This window comes from Ostrea edulis, chromosome 6, assembly GCF_947568905.1.
Source record: "Ostrea edulis chromosome 6, xbOstEdul1.1, whole genome shotgun sequence".
In the NCBI taxonomy this organism is placed as follows: Eukaryota; Metazoa; Mollusca; class Bivalvia; order Ostreida; family Ostreidae; genus Ostrea; species Ostrea edulis.
This window is the reverse complement of record NC_079169.1, coordinates 84,863,196-84,888,567: the sequence shown is the minus strand read 5'-3', so window position 1 is coordinate 84,888,567 and position 25,372 is coordinate 84,863,196. Positions and strand designations below refer to the sequence as shown.

Sequence of the window (25,372 nt, the reverse complement as noted above, 5' to 3'; positions counted from 1 at the left end):
TTTTAAGCATTCATCTTTAGATGGGGGACCTTTACTAAGTCCTAATTGCCCGATTAATTTCGAAAGCACGAGCGAAACAACATCGACAACATTGTCACAAACTTGCCGTCGAATTTAACCGACAAATAGGATACACTTGAAGTTTTTGGCCCATGTCTTGAATAAGGTTGGCAGCTTGTTGTCTATACGTAAGTTCTTTGTCGCTGTCTATCCCACATTTTCGGCTGGGGGTGTTTACAAGTTGCGAATTGGTGAAAATCCATCGCTCCCCCGCCATTTAACCATGCACCGAGAGACCCACTAATGCGCAAGCGCAATAGTATCAATGAACGCCACGCGGTTAAGAAAAATATCGTGTTTCATTGATGAAAATTGAAAGAAATTAGTAAAATGAATAATTTTAAAATTAATAAAACCTTCATATAAATGTTTATTAATATAAATTTTATCCATATAATAATTTGAATATTTTAAAAACATTTTTTTTTATCAAAGCAGATTTATATATATTCCGCATTTATTAGTAAGTTGTACAAACATTAGTTTACTGCTTTGTTTACTAGCCTGATCAGGTGAGGATTGATTTGTTATCATATATGCACTCGATCAGTTCGTATCATAACTAACTTATTCAGGATCAAGATTAGGACTGATGTATTTGCGAAAACAGAGTGTAATTTGTGCTCGTATCTAGATATAGGCTATTACAGAAAGTTGTCTTTTCTAGGGTTGGTCAACTTGGTGCAAAAATTAACAGAACTTTGGAACAAATAGATCTATAATGATTATATTCGAAAACCTGTGGATGATTTATGAGTCAGTGATTCTTCAAATTTTAATTTCCAATGCACGTTAAACTGATTACATTCAAAGTTTGATATAATCAACTTGACTTCAAAATTCTATAAGCATGATTGCACTAGAATTTTAATTAAGTTATTAAAAGCAATACAAGCTGTAACTGACGGTAAATAAATTGAAAAAGAAAAGAACAAATAAATGATAACATATTTATGATTGAATATATATATAATTTCTTAGAATCAAACTGAGTCTGAAGCAATAAAATGTTGAATCTGACAGCAAAAAATGTCAATTCATGAATCTGTCATCTGGTCAGTATAATTCCGGGTACTACTAAACAGAGTACGATAGAGTACTTTAGAGTACGCTAGTAAAATTTCAATATTTAATGCAATTCAATTGTTTATTTGTATGTATACCACGTAAATAAAGATGATTATAAAATAGAAGTGCAATATTTGTCAAAAGTATTTGGTATTTTAGCGATATTTTGACCAGAAAACATTAAATGTATTGAAGATTTACGGCATCCCGATCCCGATTATTAGGAGTTTGTTTTGAAAAAGTATTAAATTTGATCGAGATCGGAATCAAACGGTAAACTTTAACTTACAATAATTCCTAAAATAATGAAAACAAACACGATATATTCCAGATATACATTTATTAGGTTAAACTAAAGTAAGAACATCTACGAACAGCAGTTAAATTGCATTAAATTATGAAATTTTACTAGCGTAATCTAAAGTACTCTATCGTACTCTGTTTAGTAGGACCGGTATAATTCCTGCTTGTAATCTCCGATGGGCATTGATCTTGGAGGTCACCAATTTTGAAAAATGTGCAAGAGAGGCGCTCTGCACATGTCAGTTTTGTAAACAATTTAATTTGTCAAATTTAGGCCACCATTAAAAAAAATTTTGTTTGATGTACTCCGACCCACATTTTTCAAGTCGGGTAGGTAGGTCGGTATTTTTATTTTATTTTTTGTTTTTTAATGTCATGAAAATCAGATTTACAAATTTACTGATGTTTTCATTAAACACATAACGCTGCCAGACAAAATATAGTTTAGAACATTCATTTTGTACACATTGTATATAGTACACGTAAATCTTCCAATGTCTTCTGAAATTTTCTCAGGACGTTTTGTATTCGTCATGGATGAGGACCTTTACAGTTGTTAATAAATAAATTAACACCCCTTTTTATTGCCACCAATTGATTCTTCTATTTTAAACACTTTAATGTGATCCATGAATATCCAATTGAATTACATGATGATGGCAATTTACAATCAGTTTTAATATTACCCAATATGATTTTAATGCCGACTTCCCCGCATTGTTCAATTTGTTGTGACGATCATGTTCCATTCGTGTGTCTCAGTTTAAGAGCATAGTAAAAGTGCCTTTCGCCTATTAAATCGTCATAACATTTGAATAATCCCGTATCAAATTTTTATGCGTGCTTTTTCAGAAATATATATAGACCATCAACTTGAATGCAGACTTGTGGTCTGTCATAATTTTTGTGCGCTATCTTACGTGATTTTTTATTTAAGTAACATGGCTCTCAAACTTTTGTACACAAATACGATCAGGTCTCGACGGGGGAGTTCGTAGCTTCTTGCTCTATCTTGTTGGTAGATAATGTGGTAATTTGGAGCAGGGATGCAGTATATTTGATTGTTCATATAGAAAAGTGTTTGAAAAGTTCCCAGATTAACAAATGGTCATTATCAAAGTGAAAGTAGAACCGAAAGACGCCCAAAGAACATTTTGATACAATGTAACAAAAATTTTGTAAAACAACTCGAAGTGTGGAAAAAACAATTGGGTCGGGACAAATTTCATGGGTCAGTCGGAGTACATCAAACAAATCAATTTTTATTTTAAGCCTTATTAATAAAATTTCTTTTGAGTGGCCCATCTTTAATTACTTTCTTAACACCTACCTTTACTTTAGCAGAGCTGTGGAAAACTGCTGGTCATGCCGGCAAGACCGGCTTAATTTGGCCGTGACCGACCTAAGTTGGTTAAATGTCGGACTGCATGACCGATGTTGTTTGCACCGCCCGCATTAAGAAAAACACAAAATGCCACCGCGTAAGCAGTCTTTATCCAGAGTTGCCGTTTCTTATAATCCTCGGATGATTTCACTACGCAATGCTTTAGGCCTATACAATGTGTGAGGTGGAAGCCACTCGAGGATCTCCAAATGAAACTTTTGTCTGCTTCCCTGGCTCACTAACAACGACGCATAGTAGGGACAGGGAACCAGGCAAACTAAACCACGCAAAAGTATGGCGTCATGGCTGATCAAATTTACATTGGGATCCAAACCAGACCAAGCATCAAAAAGAAAAGAAGAGTGTTAGGGATGGAATAAGAGTAGGTGAGAGAATGGATGATGAAGAGAGTGAGTGTGAATCAGAGTGTGAGCAAGATTTTGATGAGAATGAAAGAATGGTGAGAGAGGTTGTGAGAGAATTAGAAATTGAGTTTGAAAACTAGTGTAAGACATGTTATAATAAACTTCTAAAACCTGCGATCTGTGTGTTACTTTAGTTTTAAAAATTATGTTAATTTTAACTCTTAATATTCGGACAGGCTTAAATCTGTTCGGACAGGCAAAGTTGATAAACATGTCTGTCCGAATGGCAGGCTTCTGAAAAAAAAATTCCACAGCTCTGCTTTAGTCATTCATGACACAATGTGATATTTTAAAACAAACAAAATGTGTATAGTTATTGTCAGTTTCCTTCTTTTCGTGAACTCGATCTCAGTGCAACCCCAATTATCGTTCTCATGTCAGTGTATACGACAAAATGGTGGTTTATATGAAATGCTCTCAAACAATATCCCCTTGTTTATTTTTCTGAATTTTATGTTACACTGATAGGTGTCAATGGATGCATATAATGCAGGATATTGGAACTAGAAGAATTTGTAACTCTTCAGAAAAAGAAGTTATGAAAATGATGCGTCACTTGGGCAACTCTTGTACAAATTAGTGATGCTAAAGATGACTCATATCTCATACAACAATATCTGCCTGATTAAGATTTGAAGATAATTTTTTCAGAATGTCAATAGCGAATACCCTAGTACCAAAAATATAAGTTATTATTGATAATTAAAATTTCTGATGTTTGTTAGTGGAAACAATACAAAAAATTTTACAGTACCTTTTGTTTCCTCTACCGTATGTAGATATTTACTGAGCGAGATTTTCTCGAGTCATTATAACAACTGGCCACTATGACTGTGAAATGATACAATTTTTGATATATAAAAAATAAACACAATGTATGCATCAATCTCCAGACACGTACAATAGTGAAAATGCAAGGTTAATGCGATGAATTGTGCGCCCCCCCCCCCCCTTTTTTTTTTAATGGCGAAATGTAACCAAAGAATTTTAATACAAATATGACAACTTTCCCCCCGTTTGCTCCCCACCCCACAACTTTGAAAAACGACCCAAAGTGCCTAAACTTACTATATCTGATAGTAATGTGTATTTGTTTAATGAAAAGTTGCCCAAGTTAACATAGAAAACGTGATTTCGTTTGACAGACTCAATATCAAAACTTAGCGGAATCGGAGTGGAAATAATAGTTGTTCCGATATCCCATATTGTAAAGTTTTAAAATACTGTCAGTTACAGCTTGTATTGCTTTAAAGGGAGTGGTTCACGATTTTTGAAAAAAATGTTTTTCATTTTTGATGGTAAACATAAAAAATATAACTCATTTAATGTTGGCAGTCAAAGCTTTGACCTGCTGAATGCAAGAATAAAAAGCAATATTTAAGCCTTAAATCTGTGTTATGTAAACAAAGACTCGAGTCTTTTTATGTATACAAACAAACAAGTGAAATTTTGATTTTGTAATATAAAGCATCTTAATTTTGCATAGTCACAAATTTTAACTTTTAAATGACACATTTTACCCCAAAAATGCTTAAAATGGGAAAGATATAATAAACTTAGATCGATATCCATTTCTTTTGAAAATCTTGTAAACAATAACACTACAATCTTTGTTTACAAAGCGAATAATAAACTCTCTAAAATGAGCTTCTGTGATAATGTATAACCTTAATTTTATGTGGACTCTTTTAAACACATTAGACAGTAGATTTTGATCATTAAACATGTTAAAAGTGAAAAAGAAAATTTTGGGGAAAATCGTGAATCAGTCCCTTTAAACACATTCTGTACAAAATAAAGATTTTCTATATCTAAAAAGAAAAAAACAAATGGATGGTTTCTGTAAATACTCAAGAACAAAATTTTTGAAAGTAAATATATCCTTGTATCACAGGAGTCTGAAGTTTTATTAATTAAATTGAAATAAGAATATATATTTATATATGGGTCCATTTCAGATAAATGGAAAAAATAACATCCGTCACAATGCAAAAAATCAGAATGAGAATTTTGCATGAATTTTCATGTTTTTAGGTAAAATAATTATTCAACTTTCAATATATAACTGAGAAAAGATAGTTTGTCCATTGTTTTTGATAATTTTAGCAATAATATAAGACCCTGTAATTGTGATGGGTGTTATATTGACATAATTTCCTTTATGCATTTTGACATTTCTACTGATCTTTTTTGAAGCAATTATTGAATTTATGAAAGAATCCAGGTCATTTTACTTGTAAACATATTTGTATTGAATGTAGCACTTTTAATTTACCTTATATCATCTTTTTTCTACCAAGTGACGGATGTTACTATTTTTTACTGAATTTTATGTTTCTGGCATGTTATCACTCATTAAATTGACACAACCAACAATCCTATTCCACAAGTGTATGCACAACTTCAATTGAAATTGTGCTAGTGCACAGATAAAGTACATAATTAAAGCATCATTTGATTAACTCTACACGGATGTTACCTTTGACAGTTTGACTTGTACAAGTTTGAGCGGACGTTACATTTGACATTCTGTTTATCAATGCACTGCATGTACTCTATGTAGTCACTTTATATCAATGAAAAAAAAATTGAATGGTACTATATATATTAAAGCAAAATGTACATAGTTTATCTTAAGCTTTCTATATATGCACCATTTGGTTATTAATCCTCCTCCTCCAAGTGCTAGTTGGCTTTGTAACACATTATTAAGGCGAGTGGTGTGATGCATACATGTTCATATTAACCAGGCTCTACTAGCATGTAACCTGGGGGTTCCAACTAGTGTAGTTTAAAAAAAGAGAACTAAAACAAAGTAATTCGACACAAGAATCAATTTATTTTACTTTCTTCAAAACTTTTCACAATGACATTCTTCCATGGATATTTTCATTGAAAATCTGAAATGTACAAAGAAACAAGCAATGAAAATCTTTGAACCATTCAAAATTTTACAATTAAGACAAGTTAATATTATTTGGGTTTAATCCCTTCAGCACAATAACTGCTATAAAAACAAGAGAAAATGTAGAGAGTATGACAGAAAAGCAAAGAAATGAAAAAGGAGAAAAATCAACTATGGAGACAAACGGGGCCAAAAAAGTAGAATAGAACCCTTCGGATTTATTAAGGTCCAAAAAGAAATGGCAGAGGCAGTGAAACTTTAAATGTTGATGTGGATCTACATTTTTTGAAAACCCTATTATAAGTCTTACCAAATTTGTAGTAGATCCTTGAACCATATGCTACGACATCTGGTGGGTCTTGTAGGTCTAACACATCCGTGGAGAGCACAGTATGTAAGATGCTCCCGTAAGTCCAAAGTACCCTTCCTTTCTTCCCAGTTTTGGTAAAAAACCTTACCCAGGGCCAACCTTCAACCTGATTTGATTAAAAGATTAATTAATAGAAATTTGAATAAGAATTCTGGCTATTTAAGTTATATACACAATTACAAGTTATCAGCATTATATGACATTATCCACTGAATATTAAACATTGACTTCCTGTCTTTCTTATTTCCCTATCCCAAAGATAAAGCCTTCCAGTGAAAAAAAACAACATTCAGTGGAAAAATTCAATATAAAACATGAATGACAAATTAAGGTTCTTTTCAAACCTTTGAATTCTTAACCATAATTAACAATGTAATGAGTAAATGCTTTCATGATATATACTAAGATAGTTAGTTCACATGCATATATCTGAAATTCAAAATGTACATAAAGTTGCATTCACCAAATATTTCTAAAACTGTTAAACTCAAGGTAACAAAGTAACATACCCCTTTAGTAGAGATTGAATCAAAATAACTCATCAGTAAGAAAAATTAAAAACATCGAAGAATCAACTTGTAACATTGAACAGCTTCACCTACAACAGCAGGTAAAATCATGTTTCCATTTTTTATTGTAAGATAGGTTCCTGAGGTAAATCTGCAAGTTATAATTCATAACAGGGCATGAAATTTAATATGTTAACAAATACAGCGAATCTTGATTGATTCTTTAGTGTTATTGAGCTCCAGGTTTTATGGCCATTAAGATCATTCATTAAGACAGCATGCCTAGGGTATCTTAATTCAATATAATATTATAGAAACTTACCTAGACTGTCTCTCTGGAGCCTCATGAGAGGGGTCGTTGAATGGCTTTGGTGACTGTGCAATGTTGGTGCTGGGTAGCTGCTCTGTGTTGACCTTGGGAGGCTCCTCCATGTTGGTGCTGGGTAGTTGTTCATAACTGCTGGTGGTGGGTAACTGCTCAGACTCGATACTAAAATAAAAAGTTTAATTTCAAAAAGTGTAACTTTTAGACATACTTGTTTATGGCACCCTAATGTGTACATTAAGGGGAAGAAAGTAGCCAATGAAGATAAAATGTCAAAACGTAACGGGCAATTTACGAATCTGGTGTGTGAGGAATGGTCACACTGACAATTTCTTATTTACATCGAAATCGTCAATAAAACTTGTAATCATTCGCTTTAAAAAAAAAATAATAAGAATATATAACATCGTTTTCGTGTAAAATATATGAAAAGTGTTCGGTAGTTACGTTTGACTTTCCAATACGCTTCGATCGTGTCAAAACTAACGTCGCCCAATATGGCATGCTGTCAAATTGTAACTGACGTACACCATCATTCAAGATCAAAGTTTATCGACGGAATAAAACATTTCTTTTGACAATAATCAAAATCAAAAAGTATCGGCACCGTAATTGTGCCTTTGATAATAAAACATCAACCATGGTTTGTTACTTGTTTTAGCGTGACGACCGTTACAAATCAGAAAGTGTTGACCGACAATCATTTACCTTGTGTTCCGCCATGCTGCAGCCAGCTTTCTCAGAAATCGATGACGTATTACACAAACAGTGCCTCAGCAAATACTATCCATACCAAAATCGCACTCAGCAACACCCTCAAAGCGCCAAAGACGGTTTTATTCGGACGTTACGAAATTGACCGACATATACCATGATCGTCAATATGGTTATTTTTATCCCCCAAACTAAAGTCTAGAAATTAAACTGGTATTGTAACAAGCAATAACCAATCTCTGCTTTAATTTGTAATGTATTTAAAATGTGAAATTAGCTTTGATAAATTTACTGTAGTGTTTATGAAATATGCGTTATTTTGACCGACATCGTAACGTCCACTCTAGTTTTGTTTGCATACGATTATTTCTTTCATAATTAAGGATAAATGTATTTTAAGTAAATAATAACATGGATAAATGTTTTTACTTCAAATAATTATCATTTGCATGGAATAATTTTGCAGAAATATTATTCTGTTTGCTGTTTTGACATGCCACCCTATTCACCTTGTTATAAGGAAGCGTAAAAGCGATGACATTCATGACAAAAAGTATCAATAAATCATAACTATTCAAACAAAAGCATAGATTTTATTTCAGATATGTCTTAATGCTGTAAATAATGATTAAATATGGTTAAATTATCCAATATATAAAATCAGTTTGTAAATTGGATTAAAAAAGTGACGGAAGTTATTTTTTCCATTTATCTGAAATGGACCCATATAAGAAGAATACCATATCCACTGTCTTGTATTTTAAAAAAAAAGGGAGGGGGAAACACTAGGGTGGCAACAGAATTAAGTTATTCCTGGGTTTAGCTGGATTTATTGACTATCGCAGCTATCAGGGTTTTCAGCTGTTTATTATAAAAGTAAAAATATCCAACCTCCATGACAATTACGGGCTACAGTGAGGTTCTTTGGGGCCTGATTTGGGGGCGAATATTGATTAAAATCAGCTTCTGGATCCACTCCTTTATTTTTATGCTCTCGTGTAGCGACATTAAAAAAAAAGCGCGGATTGAAGAATGGATTTTAATCGGATTGCAAGTTATCATTCCTGCAAGTTTGACAAATTTAGGCAAAAGATGTAGCATAAATTTATACACCAGGCTGAAAGAACACAAAGACAGGAATGGGCAAGTTTCTTCATCCCTCTTGAGACTCCATCGGGAGATGATAAGTGGACAACCTGGGAGTAATCTCTTAACGATTCAGAAATATTTGTGAAGACTGTGATGGATATTCACTCCGATTTGTTTCATGGAAGCGTTTTTGTGTTGTCACTTTAAAAAGTTTTTTTTTTAAAGGCTTCAATGATGGCTCAAAGACAACCCAAAGTTCATGTTAACATACGAAAACCTCGCTCACCTCCCGAGGGCCAGTTTTGTTTGTACAGTCATCGCACATGTACACACAATAAGCTTCCTGGTTACGACTTCTGCACAAGACATATCTTGGAAGATAAGAATGCACCTTATAAGCAGTGTGAATACAGCTCCTCAAAAAATGGGAAACGATGTATCAATGCAGCAACAAAGTCTGACAAGAAAGGAAACCACAGGTACCTGCATGTTAGGGTTAGATTTAGAAGTTATGAGGTTACTATTGCATGTACCAGTAAATTACAGTATTGTATAGCTGTAAAGATTCACTGATTTATCTATACCTGAACTCCTTTTACATTGGTAGACACTGCAATGACCATGCAAAAAAAGCTATTCTTCTACGACAAAAGGCTCATTTTAAACGGAGGTGTACAGAAACGGCCGACAGTCTTTTAGAAGATCTAGATCATTACAAACTCGTAGCGGGCCCTGATGGAGTACTGGAACACCAGAGGCAGCACACAGTGGGAGATAACCTAGCCAGCAGAGCTCTAGGTACATGTAGCTGTAGTTTCGTTTACCTCTTTAAGCTCTTTTTCAAACTGGAAACATATAAACACATTGTGTTTGATTTAGGCTGATAAATTTTTTCTTTGATTGAATAAAAAATACTGGAATGGCGAATACTATAAACGAGTTTTTTTGAAGACTGTAGTTTTATGATGTATGATTTTGATCTAAATTTCTTGAAAACAAATTCTAATGTCTGTTTTAATGTTTGTCCACAACTTGAACTTTGGTCTAAGTATGTAGACTAGTCAGTTTCAGTGACCGATTTCTTGTTTTATTGTAGACTATGTCAGTTCCAGTGAGTGATTTCTTGTTTTATTAGCTCACCTGAGCCAAAGGCTCAAGTGAGCTTTTCTGATCAAATTTTGTACGTTGTCAGCATGAACTTTTCACATTTTCATCTTCTCCAGAACTACTGGGCCAATTTCAACCAAACTTGCCGCAAAGCATCCTTAGGTGAAAGGCTTTCAAGTTTGTGCAAAGGAAGTATCATGCCCCCTTCAAAGAGGAGATAATCACAAAAATGTAAAAATAGGTTGGGGTCATTTAAAAATCTTGTCAAGAACCACTGGGCCAGAGGAACTGAAATTTACATGAAAGCTTTCTGACATAGTGCAGATTTAAGTTTGTTAAATTCATGACCACTGGGACCACAATAGGGGATCAAAGTTTTATATACAAAGATATAGGGAAAATCATTAAAAATCTTCTGATGAAGAATCACTGGGCCAGAAAAGTTTACATTTACATGAAAGCTTTCTGACATAATGCAGATTGAAGTTTGTTAAATCATGGTTCCAGGGGGTAGGATGGGGCCACAATAGGGGATCGAAGTTTACATCCTAATATATAGAGAAAATCTTTAAAAATCTTCTCAAGAACCATTGGGCCAAAGAAGTTTACATTTACTAGGGCTGAAACAATATGCACCTTTCACGATATGATACGTATTGCAATATTTATCCCAGGATTCAATACTTTCAATACGATACAATTTACAGAAGAAACCAATAATAACTTTGAAGAAAATTTTATTACAAGATTCACAATCATAATTTCAAAAGCAAAGTGTTTCCAAACTGCCAAACGGTAAGATGCCAGTTGGCTCTGTAGTTCAAACTGATAAAGATCATTATTATTTTCATCAGATTCAAGGTAAACAACAGTTTGAATGTTATTGGACCCTCATGCAGGTAAAAATGATAAATACAGGCCAAGCCTGATGTATTTTAGTGACCCCGTTTGTAATAAACGTATCGAACCCAAAACCAAGGCACTGAATCGAACATTGAATCGAGCGTTTATAATGAACAGTATCAATATTTCTATGAATCGTTTCAGCCCTAACATTTATATGAAAGCTTCCTGACATAGTGCAGATTCAAGTTTATAAAGATCATGGCCCCCGGAGGTAGGTTGGGTCCACAATTGGGATCAAAGTTTTACATGCGAATATATATGGAAAATCTTTAGATACGAGTCACGGTGACTCAGGTGAGTGATGTGGCCCATGGGCCTCTTGTTACAGATTATGTCAGTTTCAGTGACTGATTTCTTGTTTTATTGTAGATTATGTCAGTTTCAGTGACTGATTTCTTGTTTTATTACAGACTATGTCAGCTCCAGTGACTGATTTCTTGTATTATTACAGACTATGTCAGTTTCAGTGACTGATTTCTTGTTTTATTACAGACTATGTCAGTTCCAGTGACTGATTTCTTGTTTTATTGTAGATTATGTCAGTTTCAGTGACTGATTTCTTGTTTTATTGTAGATTATGTCAGTTCCATTGACTGATTTCTTGTTTTATTGCAGACTATGCCAGCTCCAGTGACTCGGATTTGGAGTCCCCATTGGTGGATCAGGCCTGGAGAGGTGATGGAGACAGTGATGCTGAAAGTATAGACAGTGACCAGGAGGATCTGCTTAAGTAAGCTGAGTTTTCTGGGCAATAAATTTGTGGTGGATGTTGTATTGGTGTTTTGATCAGTGTAAAGTTTGTAAAGGTTTGATAGTGGTCATGTGATTTGGGAAGGCATAGTTTCTAAGGAGCTTTGGTAAAGTTTGGTAAATAAATGGTATTCAAATGTTAGAATAAATTTCTGTCAATGGTACAAGAAATCTGATCCATCATCTGTTGAATAGCCATGTGAACTGGCTACACCTACACGGTTAAGAACAAGGTACGATTGTATCCATAAATAGGCCCAAAAATTTTCTCTCTCTAAAATGTGTCTGGAATTAACCTTAATCAGCATTTTAAGAAAGTAAAATATATGCGAGGTATACTATGTCAACAAAATCAGAATGATATTCCTAAATGGATAGCATTATGACATCATGAATAAGACATTTCCCGCCTTTTTCTCAAAAAAGCCTGAAAATTGTCAAATGCCATACAGATTATTGCTCAGGAAAAGATGTGCGCACTTGTCGAGCAAAATGAAAATGATATATGTGTATTATTTTACAATGAAAAATATGCTTGAATATGAATTTGCTTGACGCATGCGCTGTATGTTTTGTGAAAGGAAAACCACCTGAATTTGTGGATATTTTCATTGAAAATGGCATTTTTGCAATTTTATGCCAACTTCAAGCTCTCGTCATATGACACAAATCATTTTGCTGATCAAACGGAGCGAATTTTGGGTTTGCTAATCCATTCCTTATTTGAATGCCAGGATTTGAGCTCCAAGTGAAATCATCGATATTTTGGGCCAGATGACTTTAGAAACTGTACCTACTTCTTTGCAAAGATCAAAGGAATACTGCAGACATTATTCTGCAATTTACCTTCATACATCAGGGGCAAAACTAGCATTGTTTTGATGTGTGGGCAATTTGGGTTTCACGGGGCGAGAAACACCGAAGGGGGGTAGGTAGTGAAGGGGTCCCCCACCACTTCTTCCGCTTTCTCACACCAAAAACTATCCGACGCCATTCTCTGTAACCAGTAGATGAAAGTAAGAGATATTCAAGGATATGATCAGCCAATATATTTAGCTGCACAGAAATGTTTTTGGTTTCAGATTGAAGAGGGTTAGGGTACATTTGGGGGGAGGGGGGGATCAAGTGGGTATTAACATATGGGGGGAAAATGAATTCCAAAATTCAACAGATGTGACTTGAAAAATATTATAGATAGAGTACTGAGGTCTTTGGAAATGAAGAGAGTATGATAGGGCCTACAAATTAGTATCAAGGTCAAATGACTCCAGTGACCTTGACCTGACCATGAACATAAAAACTGGTATAACTTTAAAACCGGGACTAATAGCATTATGGAATCTTCAGAAATGGCAAGAGGATGACAGGACCTACAAACTAAACTAAGTATCAAGGTAAAGTGACCTTGACCTCTGATCTTAGAGCATAAAATTGGTATCGCTTAAGAACCAGGTCTGATAGAGACATGGGATCTTCAGAATGGATGATGGGATGTACAATTGGTATAATGGTAAGTGACCTTGAACTTGGGATATATAAACTCATATAATTTTAGAACTGGAATTGATAGAGACATGGACTTTCAGAAATGATAAAAGGATGGTAAGAGCTACAAAATAGTATCAAGATCAAGTGACTCCAGTGACCTTGATGTCTGACCTTAAACATATGTCTGGTATAACTTTAGAACTTGATCTGATAGAGACATGGAATCTTCAGAAATGATAAAAGGGTGTAGTGACCTACAAACTAGTATCCCAAGTGACCTTGATCTTGATTATAAAAACTTGTATAACTTCAGAACCAGGACTGATAGAGACATGGTATCATTAAAAATGATAAGAGGATGTTGGACCTACAAACTAGGATCAAGGTCAAGTGACACCAGTTTTACTGAAGGCAAAAAGGGATTTTTATGAAAAATTAATATCAAAGTCCTCATGATAAAGATTTTTTAAATGAAGTTGAAATTGGCATGGGTTTTGTTAAGGGAGGAAAATAGTAGTACTTAGAAAAAACCCACATTTATACAGCCATTCTTTTGTTTGGGAGACTTTATAATCTGAGATTATAACATATATCTTGTTTTCATGTATATTGCAGGATAACCTTCTCAGTGTTGCCCTAAGCTTTTATATTTCAAATAACATTACTCGACCTCGGAGGTTATCTTGCAATATACATAAAAACATGATCTTTATTTCTTAAACACACTACACATTAGCTCCACCACACACTACTTATCATCCCAACTAACATGCTTAAAAAAATTCCTATGTCTTGTCACCAATTAAACTCAACAGAAGTTTACAGTATGTTTTTGCTAACGTGTAACAACAAGATTTGTTGGGTAAAGCCATGGTATATCTGATGTATGATATAAAATTATAAATGCTGTATCATAGCCTTTGTGCAACAGAATACCAAACATGCATATATCCAGTACCCCAAGATGTCAGTGATTTAAGAGGCATACTTTTTTCCATTCTAGGTATGCTGGAGTGTACACTGCGGAGGAGGTGGCCCTGATCATGAGGGATAAGCTTATTCGTCTGCAGTCACTGTATATAGACCAGTTTAAGAGACTTCAACACGTTATGAAAGAAAAACGCAGAAAGTATCTCCAGACCACCAAACAAGAAAGGGAAGCTCTCGGTAAGGAAGACACACTTGTGATCCTTAAGGCCTCCCGACAAACACACTGTACACTAGAAATACAAGAGTTTTAATAGTTTGAGTGGTCTTCCCCTGATGCATGTTTCATAATGTTTGCTATATAAGGGTGGCTCATTATACGCAAATTTTATTTAATGGCTCGTTAAAATGCCTCATCTGAAGTATGATTTCACCATCGGAAGAGTGATGCAAGCTCTCAATTATTTTATATGATTTTTTTTCTGGAATGATAAAAATGGTGTTTTGTTTGCAAATAAGAGATTCTTGTATCAAAATTTTACTGTGATTTGATGGATGATATGAATATCTGATAAAACATGCCTAAACGACTCGGATAGACATTCGAATTTTTTAAATCAAAAATATTTATGAAAATTGAAAAAGTTCATTGTTAATGTTTTTTTTAGGTCACCTGAGTTTACTCAGGTGACCTATTGCAATTGGTTGTCGTCCATCATCATGCGTTAACAATTGAACATTTTTAACTTCTTCTTGATAACTACCAGTCCAATTCTGTTCATATTTGGCATGAAGCGTGTTTGGGACAAGTGTGACATAAATTGTAAATTTCAGGACTCTTGGGGCCCTAGGGGCAGGGCTAAAACTGTCCAAAATTGACCAATTTTCAAAAGTCTTCTTCTCTACAACCGCACACATGTAAGAAAAACTAAATGTATAGTGACATAGAGCAGGAAGGCCTCTACCAAAATTGTAAATTTCATGATTCCAGGGGTAGGGGTTCTGACCCCAGGGTGGGGCCGAACTTACTATATAGTGTTTATGTGTGTAACACTTAAATAACATCTTCTTTAGTGTTATTGATACTAAATTGAAACTAAATAGATATTTAGAAAGAGCAGGTAGTCCTTTACCAAAATTGTAAATTTGATAATCCCCGGGGTAGGGGTTCTGACCTCAGGGTGGGGCCGGACTTAGTATACAGGATCTATCTTTAAGTTTGCTGATACTGTATAAAATCTAAATGCATACTTAGGAATAGCAGAAAAGGATGTACAAAAAAATTGTAATTTTACACATCTTGTTTTATACTGTTGCTGAACATTAGAATTTAGCTTGGATATTCAGAACAGGAATTTTTTTTTTTCTAGATCTCATAGCCCTTGGGAGTAGTGATACTTTTTCACTAGTACTCAGGTGAGCGATAAGGCCTGTGGGCCTCTAGTTAAATCTACAGATAAAGTCTTAAAAAACATGTCAATTAGAAAAAAAGATATATCACAGAAATATATTTTGAAAAGAAAATGATGGATACAGATATTGCATTGACAATTTGTCACAACTCTCAGAGAAATACATAATCAGTTCACATATCAGATAGATTGGTGCACCATGACCTACTTTAAGGCTTTTCTATTTGGCATGTGTGTCATATCAATTTAGAGTACATGTGCTTACAGGTCCAGTAGGTGCATGTTATACTGTTTCGGTTCTCATGTCAACACTGAAATAATTAAACCAAATTTTTAGTCTACACTAGAATAAAATTTTCAGCAAATTTTCAAAGGTATAGAAAAGAAACAGAAACTTTCCGTATTAATGTTCATCATGGTGATTTGATGAAGATTTGATGAAGACAACATTTAGCCTTATACTTCACAGTATAACACATTCTTGATTTACAAAATTTGAAATTGTTTACTGTTATTACTTTCTAGGCAAGGGTTTCCATCCCATAAATGGGGAGCGGAGTGAACCGGAAACCCTTGGCTAGCGAAGATGTATTTTCTCTTGCAAAATTCGTATGAAATGGTTAGAGTGAGCGAGTACTATACCATCATATACACTCGGATGTTTTTAAAACCCATTTCTATCTGTTCAGGGACATATTTGAAGCAACATATCAGACATTTTCTGAAGTTGATAACTACAAAGATTTAAGGGGGAACGCTGTGATATGAAATCTGTTGCTTTCAACGTGTACACGATGCCCGCTAGTTGCATTGACATCATAAATGAATTTACCAACACTAACGGAGCTCTAGATTATCTGCAGAAATGTTTACCATCAGTAAATTTTATCGGCAAATATTGGTACCACTGTCGTACCAATGGTATAAAATTCTACTAGTGGTAACTTTTGTCAACCAACGGTACTACTCTGAACGCACCCCTTGTTTCTTGTAATGCTTTACAATGAATTTTAACTTTTCTGTTGGGTTAAGAACCAAAATGTTTCAGGGATAGATTTTCATTAGTCGAGTAATTTCATCACAGTTGTAGAGCAGTCCCAATCTGGTGTTTTCTAATTCAAGAAATTTGTACTAACTGTTTTGTCATGGTATATAACATCTATGGGTCAAGGGGCCCTGAGAGGGGTGGCCAAAACCATCAAAATTAATGTAATCTTTACAAATCTTCTTTACTCCTAGATAGGGCTGAAACAATTCACCGAAATATTGATACTGTTCAATATAAACGCTTGATTCAATGTTCGATTCATTGCTTCGATCTTTGGTTCGATACGTTCATTACATTGTGTAAAATTGGATTTGGTAAAATATATTTGGCTTGACCTGCACTTATCATTTGTAGGTGCCCGAGGGACAAAATGACGCCTGATAATGGTTAGGATGTTGTTAGCTTCGAGTCTGACAAAAACAATAATGGACTTAATCAGTTTAAATTACAGAGACAACAGGCATTTTACCATGTGGCGGTTTGGGAAATAGTTTAATTTTGAAATTGTGACTGTGAGTTGTCATAATTAAATGTTTCTTCAAAGTTATTATTGGTTTCTTCTGTAAATTGTATTGTATTGAAAGTATTGAATCGTGGCATAAGTATTGCAATACGTATCATATCGTGAAGGGGGCGTATCGTTTCAGCCTTGATTAGATGCAGGAGACTTGGCCTGCATCCAATCATATGCAGGAAATTATTGTCATGAAAATCGTGCTAACACAGCCAAGGGTTGCTCATGGACATTTGCAAGATTAGTTATAATGAGCCCACTTTAAAAACTAAAGAATTTCCCTTTATAGCTCAAATAGAAAATTGCATTTTGCTGTGATATGATAAAACTTACCCAGATACCTGTTTAATAAAAGAATTCTAAATAGGATAGTTATACCAATATATCTATCATCTAGTACTAAGTAGAAAAATGGAGAACTATAGATATTAAGCATACGAGTAACACCATGATTTCTAAAGACCAAAAAACATGCATACTCAGGTGACCATTAAGGCCCATGGGCTTCTTATTTCGCAAGAGCCCTTGATTGCACTTGATAATAATAATTTTTTAAGACTAGTAATACTTTCTTTAATGGAAATCATTCTAGTAAGTGGGACATTTCACACAGGCAGTCTAGAACTGCTGGGACTGCACGAATTAGTAACATTCACATTGGCTTGGGTAAAGCAATGCAATTTATGGCAAATAAGTCCCAGTTACAGCGGTACTCAAAATAACCATAATGTAACACGAGCTCTGATTAGGGTTTCTAGTTCGGAAACAATGTGAAACCAATGGAAATGGATTTAGCACCTTTAGCAAGATGTTTAAAGAAAAATGTGTTTGTAAGTGTGAAGAAAGTCAGAGATTTGGACCGACATATTTGTCATTGATATAGGACATTGCAAACTGTTATTAGTTTGTCAACTGACAAACTTGGACATGCTCTTCTTCCCTTCGATGTACATTTTTATGCCCCCCTTTGAAAAAGAGGGGGCATATTGTTTTGCACCTGTCGGTCGGTCTGTAGACCATGTGTTGTCCGCTCAATATCTTGAGAACCATTCACTTGATGATAATGATATTTCATATGTGGGTTAGTTATGAGAAGAAGAGGGTCCCCAATGTTTTTCAGGTCAAAAGGTCAAGGGTCAATCTACTCTGGACATAGGAATATAATGTCCGCTCAATATCTTGAGAATCCTTTGCTTGAAAGATATCAAACTTGGCACACTGGTACATCCTAAGGAGTAGATGACCCCTATTGATTTTGAGGTCATATGATCAAAGGTCAAGGGTCAAACTGGGCATAGGAATATACTGTCCATTCAATGTCTAGAGAACCCTTTGCTTGACAGACATCAAACTTGGTACGCCAGTACATCTTCAAGAGAAGATGACCCCTATTGATTTTGAGGTCACATGGTCAAAGGTCAAGGGTCACACTAAACAGGAATATACTGTCCGTTCAATATTTTGAGAACCCTTCGCTTGACAGACATCAAACTTGGTACACTGGTACATCTTCAGGAGAAAATTACCCCTATTTATTTTGAGGTCACATGTTTAAAGGTCAAGGGTCAAACTGGACATAGGAATATACTGTCCGTTCAATATCTTGAGAACCCTTTGCTTGACAGACATCAAACGTGGTACACTGGTACGTCTTCAGGAGAAGACGACCCCTATTGATTTTCAGATCACATGGTCAAAGGTCAAGGGTCAAACTGGACATTGGAATATACTGTCTGCTCCATATCTTGAGAACCCTTTGCTTGACAGACATGAAACTTGGTACACTGGTACATCTTCAGGAGAAGATGACACCTATTGATTTTGAGGTTGCGTGGTCAAAGGTCAAGGGTTAAACTGTACATAGGAATATACTGTCCGCTCAATATCTTGAGAACCCTTTGCTTGACAGACATCAAACTTGGTACACTGGTACATCTTCAGGAGAAGATGACTACTAATTATTTTAAGGTCACATGGTCAAAAGTCAAGGGTCAAATTGGACATAGGAATATACTGTCCGTTCAATATCTTGAGAACCCTTTGCTTGACAGACATCAAACTTGGTACACTGGTACATCTTCAGGAGTTGATGACCCCTATTGATTTTTAAGTCACATGGTCAATCCACTCTTGACATAGGAAGATATTGTCTGCTCAATATTTTGAATTGATGATACTACTCTCAATTAAATGATGTGTGTGTGTATAATCCTTTTTAATTTTGCACCATGGGGGGCATATGTGTTTTACAAACATCTCTTGTTATTTTTAGAAGATAACATGTAGACATGTCTATATTCAGTGAAGAAAGAAATGGAAATTAATTACCAGATCATTATGTAATTCAGTTCCTATACTATATTCAGTGAAGAAAGAAATGGAAATTAATTACCAGATCATTATGTAATTCAGTTCCTTTACTATGGTTTAGATGCCATACATGAGAACCTTTAAGGATACCAAATTATTTTTTTTAACTTTTTGCAAATGTTTTGATATTGCCAAAATCCAATATTTACCACAAAATGTTACTCTGAAGGGACATTTATATTTGCATTATTCACACATCTTAACTTGGAAAAGCAATGGAAAATATTACCCAAACATCGAAATCCTTCAAAAATGTATTCTTATTGGTGCATTTCAGGTATTGATAACTGATTTACATTGTTGTTTGATCAAATAATCAGGGCTCGAAATTAACATATGTCCGTCAGTCTGACTGGTTAAAAATCTGGCGGACTGACTGACATTTGTTTTAGTCAGTCCGATGGGACTGGTCAATTTTCTAAAACCTCATGTTGAAAAACATACTTATGGAATCTTAAACACACATTTGGCATTCCTCTGTAGATATCAGATGAACCAGATTAGTAAATATAAATCTCACATAAGTGTTACAATATTGTTTGAGGTATATCAAGTTAAATTCCGTTATTTTTTTGATAATATGAAAGAAATATGTTTACATGTAATTATTTCTGAAAAACTCTGGTGCACTGGTAAATATTTCTTTGGACTGGTTGAAATTATACCCTATCAGTCCTGCTGGACAGGTGACATAAAAAGTTAGTTTCAAGCCCTGATAATCCCACATAAACACAGCAAAATCCTACTTCTGTAGATGGTCATCCTAGCTGTGAGCTTAACTGCAGTAATCTATAAATTAAAATTGTCAGTTTGAGAAGGTACAAAATTAATGTAAATGAAATTGAAAAGTTCTGAATTTGAAACTTTATTGATTCTTTTAATGGGCTGTAATTTTTTTTTATTATATGTGCCAAAGTGTGGCCTTACCTGCTCTGCGACTTTTCTATTTTATTTCAATGTAGCAACCCAGTAAAAACATTTACTTAGAAGTCTCTGTGAAGACCTAACTTGGTGTGCTACATTACAACAACAAAAAATGAAATAGATGTCATTAAATTAAAGCACTGTTCCATGCATAAGCCCAGAAAATGTTCATTCCTGGTAGAACTTAAGTTTAACATCACATGCATACAAAGTGCAAAGTCAAGTGATGTTGGTATTTCATTTTCCTGCACATTTCACTTTAACAGGAAGTATCAAGTATTACAAGAAGCGAGTGACCTCCCGCGACAAGTACAGCCAGCTGAAGGTGCTGAAGCGGTATCACAAGAGACAGGGAAAGGTAACGGAAATCAATCAGAATTTAATCCACTGCCGGTAATGGACTGCAAGTATAGATAAATCAATCACAGAATTTAATCCACAGCCGGTAATGGACTGCAAGTATAGATAAATCAATCGCAGAATTTAATCCACAGCCGGTAATGGACTGCAAGTATAGATAAATCAATCACAGAATTTAATCCACAGCCGGTAATGGACTGCAAGTATAGATAAATCAATCACAGAATTTAATCCACAGCCGGTAATGGACTCCCCCAAATGAGATAGGTAAACAGATCATTTAAAATTATTTTTGTAGAGAAGTCACCTTTAATCATTTATTTTTATCTAAGGGCACCAACCTTCTTTTGCCAATGTATGACAAGTTTATTTAATCAATGCTGTATTACGTAACATAAACAATCAACTTACTTGGATAGCAACATTTTTAGATAGTATGACCTTTAGATTGATTACTCTGAGCACAAAAACGTACATGTAGCACATTCTGTTATAAATATTCTCTTGAGAGAATCTATTCCAGTCTTAATGCTCCTGCATATTGTCAAGAATAAACATTTCCTTTGTCCCATTCCTCTGAAATTTAGGTTTCCTTGTATTATTCTTTGTTCATCATTTGGAGATATGGATGGTTGTTACCTGTGACGGTCAGACACGAGTGTGTGGACAGTGTGTTCTCTGTGAAGCTGTATTGTTTCTTTTTACTTCAGGAGGCACTGTTACACAGACAATCTAAACAGAGGAGAATTGCCATCTCGGAGGGATATTACTACAGAGCACCTGCTTATCCTCGCTGTATCTTCAGTAATGAGAACTCGGTCAAATGCTTAGAGAGAGCTGTACCATTGTCCAAGTACTGCAAAAAACGTATCCTTGTCCAACAGTTTGAAAATGGGATTGAAAATGTCGACATGCATAGCTTTTGTAAAACTGGAGGTGGATCTTGTCTAGCTAAGTCAATCTCGGCTCTGTAAGAACACTTAGCACCGCAGTCTTCTGACGTTCAATTTAATGACAAGTATATATTGAGATAAAATTATTACAATCAATAATTTTGTGGCAAATGTTAGTTAGGAAGCTATTGTAGATTCCGTATTTTACGGGAGTACTTTATATCGCAAAATGACTCGTAGACATTAAATCACAAGTGGTCAGTTGATCTCAAGTTTTTGCATGCATTTTAGCAATATCAATTTTATTTTGTGAGTGGTGCTTCACATGAAATTATGCGATAATAAATTCTTAGCGTATATTTAGGAATTTACAGTAGTTAGAAAGTGCTAGGTAAAGTCCTATCTCCTGCTCTAAAGAAAGTGCTAGGTAAGATGAAATGAGTAAGACTTAATTAAACGTCATGTTAAGGTGAAATCAGTAAAACTTAAAGGTCATGTTAAGGTGAAATCAGTAAAACTTAAAGGTCACGTTAAGGTGAAATCAGTAAAACTTAAAGGTCACGTTAAGGTGAAATCAGTAAAAATTAAAGGTCACGTTAAGGTGAAATCAGTAAAACTTAAGGTCACGTTAAGGTGAAATCAGTAAAACTTGAAGGTCATGTTAAGGTGAAATCAGTAAAACTTAAAGGTCACGTTAAGGTGAAATCAGTAAAACTTGAAGGTCATGTTAAGGTGAAATCAGTAAAACTTAAAGGTCATGTTAAGGTGAAATCAGTAAAACTTAAAGGTCACGTTAAGGTGAAATCAGTAAAACTTAAAGGTCATGTTAAGGTGAAATCAGTAAAACTTAAAGGTCACGTTAAGGTGAAATCAGTAAAACTTAAAGGTCACGTTAAGGTGAAATCAGTAAAACTTAAGGGTCACATTAAGGTGAAATCAGTAAAACTTAAAGGTCACGTTAAGGTGAAATCAGTAAAACTTAAAGGTCACGTTAAGGTGAAATCAGTAAAACTTAAGGTCACGTTAAGGTGAAATCAGTAAAACTTGAAGGTCGTGTTAAGGTGAAATCAGTAAAACTTAAAGGTCACGTTAAGGTGAAATCAGTAAAACTTAAAGGTCATGTTAAGGTGAAATCAGTAAAACTTAAAGGTCATGTTAAGGTGAAATCAGTAAAACTTAAAGGTCATGTTAAGGTGAAATCAGTAAAACTTAAAGGTCACATTAAGGTGAAATCAGTAAAACTTAAAGGTCATGTTAAGGTGAAATCAGTAAAACTTAAAGGTCACGTTAAGGTGAAATCAGTAAAACTTAAAGGTCACATTAAGGTGAAATCAGTAAAACTTAAGGTCATGCTATCGTCCTTGACTTGTGAAGACATTGGAGAGGACCAGTACCAGGTCTTGTTTCGTCCTTGCCAGTTTGGGGGCGGGGCCTGTGGGAAACAGGTGTTTAGTTTGGATGATTGTTGCACCTGTCCTACACATCTACCCTTAAAAAATCAAGAAACCAGGGTGTCTCTGAAGATTGAGGTAATATACTGTACTGTATGATTTTATCTCGCCCAGCTTAAGTTAGATTTTCTGTTCAAATTTTGTATATCTCCTGTTTTTTTCCTCCAGAATTATCAAGCCATATACAATCAAACTTACTACAAAGTATTCTTTCAAGTTTGTTTAAGTGAAGGGCATGTCCCTTTCCAAGGGGAGATAATTGAAAAACAATGAAAGTAGGACTGTGTTTTCTCCCCCCCTCCCCCCAAGAACCACTTGTCTGGAAAAGCACAAACTTGCATGAATAACTTTCTTATTAGGTCAATTCAACTTAATTAGGAGATTATCACCCGGGGTCACAAAAAAATATGGGGCGGGTGGGATGATTTTATTTTTTAATTTTTATTTCCCTGGGAAAAAAATTAATGACAAAAGGCATCACAAAGTGTTAATCAAGTTAACATTCAAAGAATCCTTGGTAGAAGATATAAAACCAACATTCTGTGACTTTAATCATTCACTCATGTCACTGGGAAGCAAGTTTGTTTGAAATTGTAATTTTTGCTAAAATAAAAAAAAATTGTGGTGGGCGGGGATGATAATTTATCAATTTATTTTAATTGGCCTTATATTGACCAAATTTTAATGGTTGTTGGAGTGATCCCTATTAATTATGCGGTTGATGCTTCATATTTATGACTTTCTTTTTTTAATGAATATGCAATCAACAGATTTCAGAGCATTCATTATGCAACGAGTTTGCTGTCCCTCTCCCTACCTGTAACTGGCATATTTACTTTTCTGGACGAGTCCTGTGGTTGTAATATTTAAGTACAAATGTATAAAAAAAAATCAAGGGACTTGTAAATTTTCTATGATATTCAAAACTTAAGATATTGCCCCTCTCTATATAAATTTTCCCCACTGTGTTACACTTTATTGAGAAATCATGTGAAAAAATTATCTTCCATATAATAGATTGTATTCATTTTACTTATTTAGTTTTCAATCTCATTATTTTGGGGGGGGGGGTGAAAAAAATTGTAGCAAGTGTCATTAATATTTTTGATTTATCAAGTTTCATTTATTGGGTCATCGTCGCAAGCCACGCCTGTTGTCTCCGTTTAACTACTGGACTCGGTAACCGTGGCTAGCGATGATGTTATTGGGTCAGTTATGATGAAAGTTGTTTTGCAGAGAATTTCAAAGATTAACAGTCACTTTAAAACCCAGATCCTTATCTCAAGATTAGAATATATATATATACACACACACACACTAACCAAAGCGAGCTGTAACTTTTAATATGTAAATGTCCCAAACACAAGCGAGATGCAAAAACATACTGATAGCAATGTGAAATGAATCTCTGTATGACAGAAAGTGATGTGTTATCTAAAATTCTCAATTTATCATATTTTATGTAAATTCAATTTTACTTCTGAAGGAGAATGCAGATCCTCTGGATGTGAAGTCAACAGAGTTGACGAAAGAAGCCCTGGATTTACTCTTGCCGCAGCTGGATTTTTCTGCACAAGAGATCATGAGTCGACAACTTCTATCCGAAAATCCAGAAATGCCAGACTCCATATTCTCAATCACAGAGGCTGACACAACAGAATCTATGGACCCAAGTGAACAATTAAACAATACAGCTGATCAGAGTGAAATGGTGTTGCTCGCTGAAGAGAAGTCTGAGAAAATTTCGTGTTCAGACACTGCAGAGGATGGTCCAGAACATGGTCCTCTTCTTCTTCAGCATTTACAGGGGACTTACGAATACTCTCACAGCAGAAGTAGTAGCAAGAATTCTGAGGCGGCAGCCTCACAGAGCTCGGTCTCAACAGAGACAGCTTCAGAATCAGCAATGGAGAGGAAAGATTTCACAGATAATGAGGAAGACAACAAACTGGCGGAAATGACTGATGTGTGTTAGAATGGAGAGATTGTAGGACCATTAAATATCAAAAGTATTTATTAATAAAAGTCAAGTGTTTGTAATTCATCATCAGAATATACATGCTATTTTTC

At 34.8% G+C, this 25,372-nt stretch overlaps 2 protein-coding genes across 4 annotated transcripts in view; one reads left to right on the top strand and one right to left on the bottom strand.

Moving 5' to 3' along the window:
• Positions 1-8,828, bottom strand: part of LOC125647001 (cyclin-T2-like) — a 27,448-nt gene extending 18,620 nt beyond the window's left edge. The window contains exons 1-3 of one of the 2 annotated variants that reach the window (XM_056141112.1): positions 7,347-8,828; positions 6,456-6,621; positions 135-6,140 (exon numbers count right to left, since the gene is read on the bottom strand). In XM_056141112.1, coding sequence (XP_055997087.1) covers positions 135-277 — 143 coding nt within the window. In that variant the 5' untranslated portion in view covers positions 278-6,140; positions 6,456-6,621; positions 7,347-8,828. Of the gene's footprint in view, positions 1-134 lie in introns of both variants that reach the window. The other variant, XM_048873698.2, reaches the window with a different exon arrangement.
• LOC125647003 (KAT8 regulatory NSL complex subunit 2-like) overlaps positions 1-25,372 on the top strand; it is a 25,525-nt gene extending 153 nt beyond the window's left edge. Inside the window, exons 2-9 of one of the 2 annotated variants that reach the window (XM_048873700.2) lie at positions 9,378-9,631; positions 9,760-9,950; positions 11,781-11,895; positions 14,407-14,570; positions 20,865-20,956; positions 21,669-21,825; positions 23,226-23,380; positions 24,789-25,372. In XM_048873700.2, the coding sequence (XP_048729657.2) occupies positions 9,384-9,631; positions 9,760-9,950; positions 11,781-11,895; positions 14,407-14,570; positions 20,865-20,956; positions 21,669-21,825; positions 23,226-23,380; positions 24,789-25,277 (1,611 nt within the window). In that variant the 5' untranslated portion in view covers positions 9,378-9,383 and the 3' untranslated portion in view covers positions 25,278-25,372. Of the gene's footprint in view, positions 1-9,179; positions 9,632-9,759; positions 9,951-11,780; positions 11,896-14,406; positions 14,571-20,864; positions 20,957-21,668; positions 21,826-23,225; positions 23,381-24,788 lie in introns of both variants that reach the window. The other variant, XM_056141113.1, reaches the window with a different exon arrangement.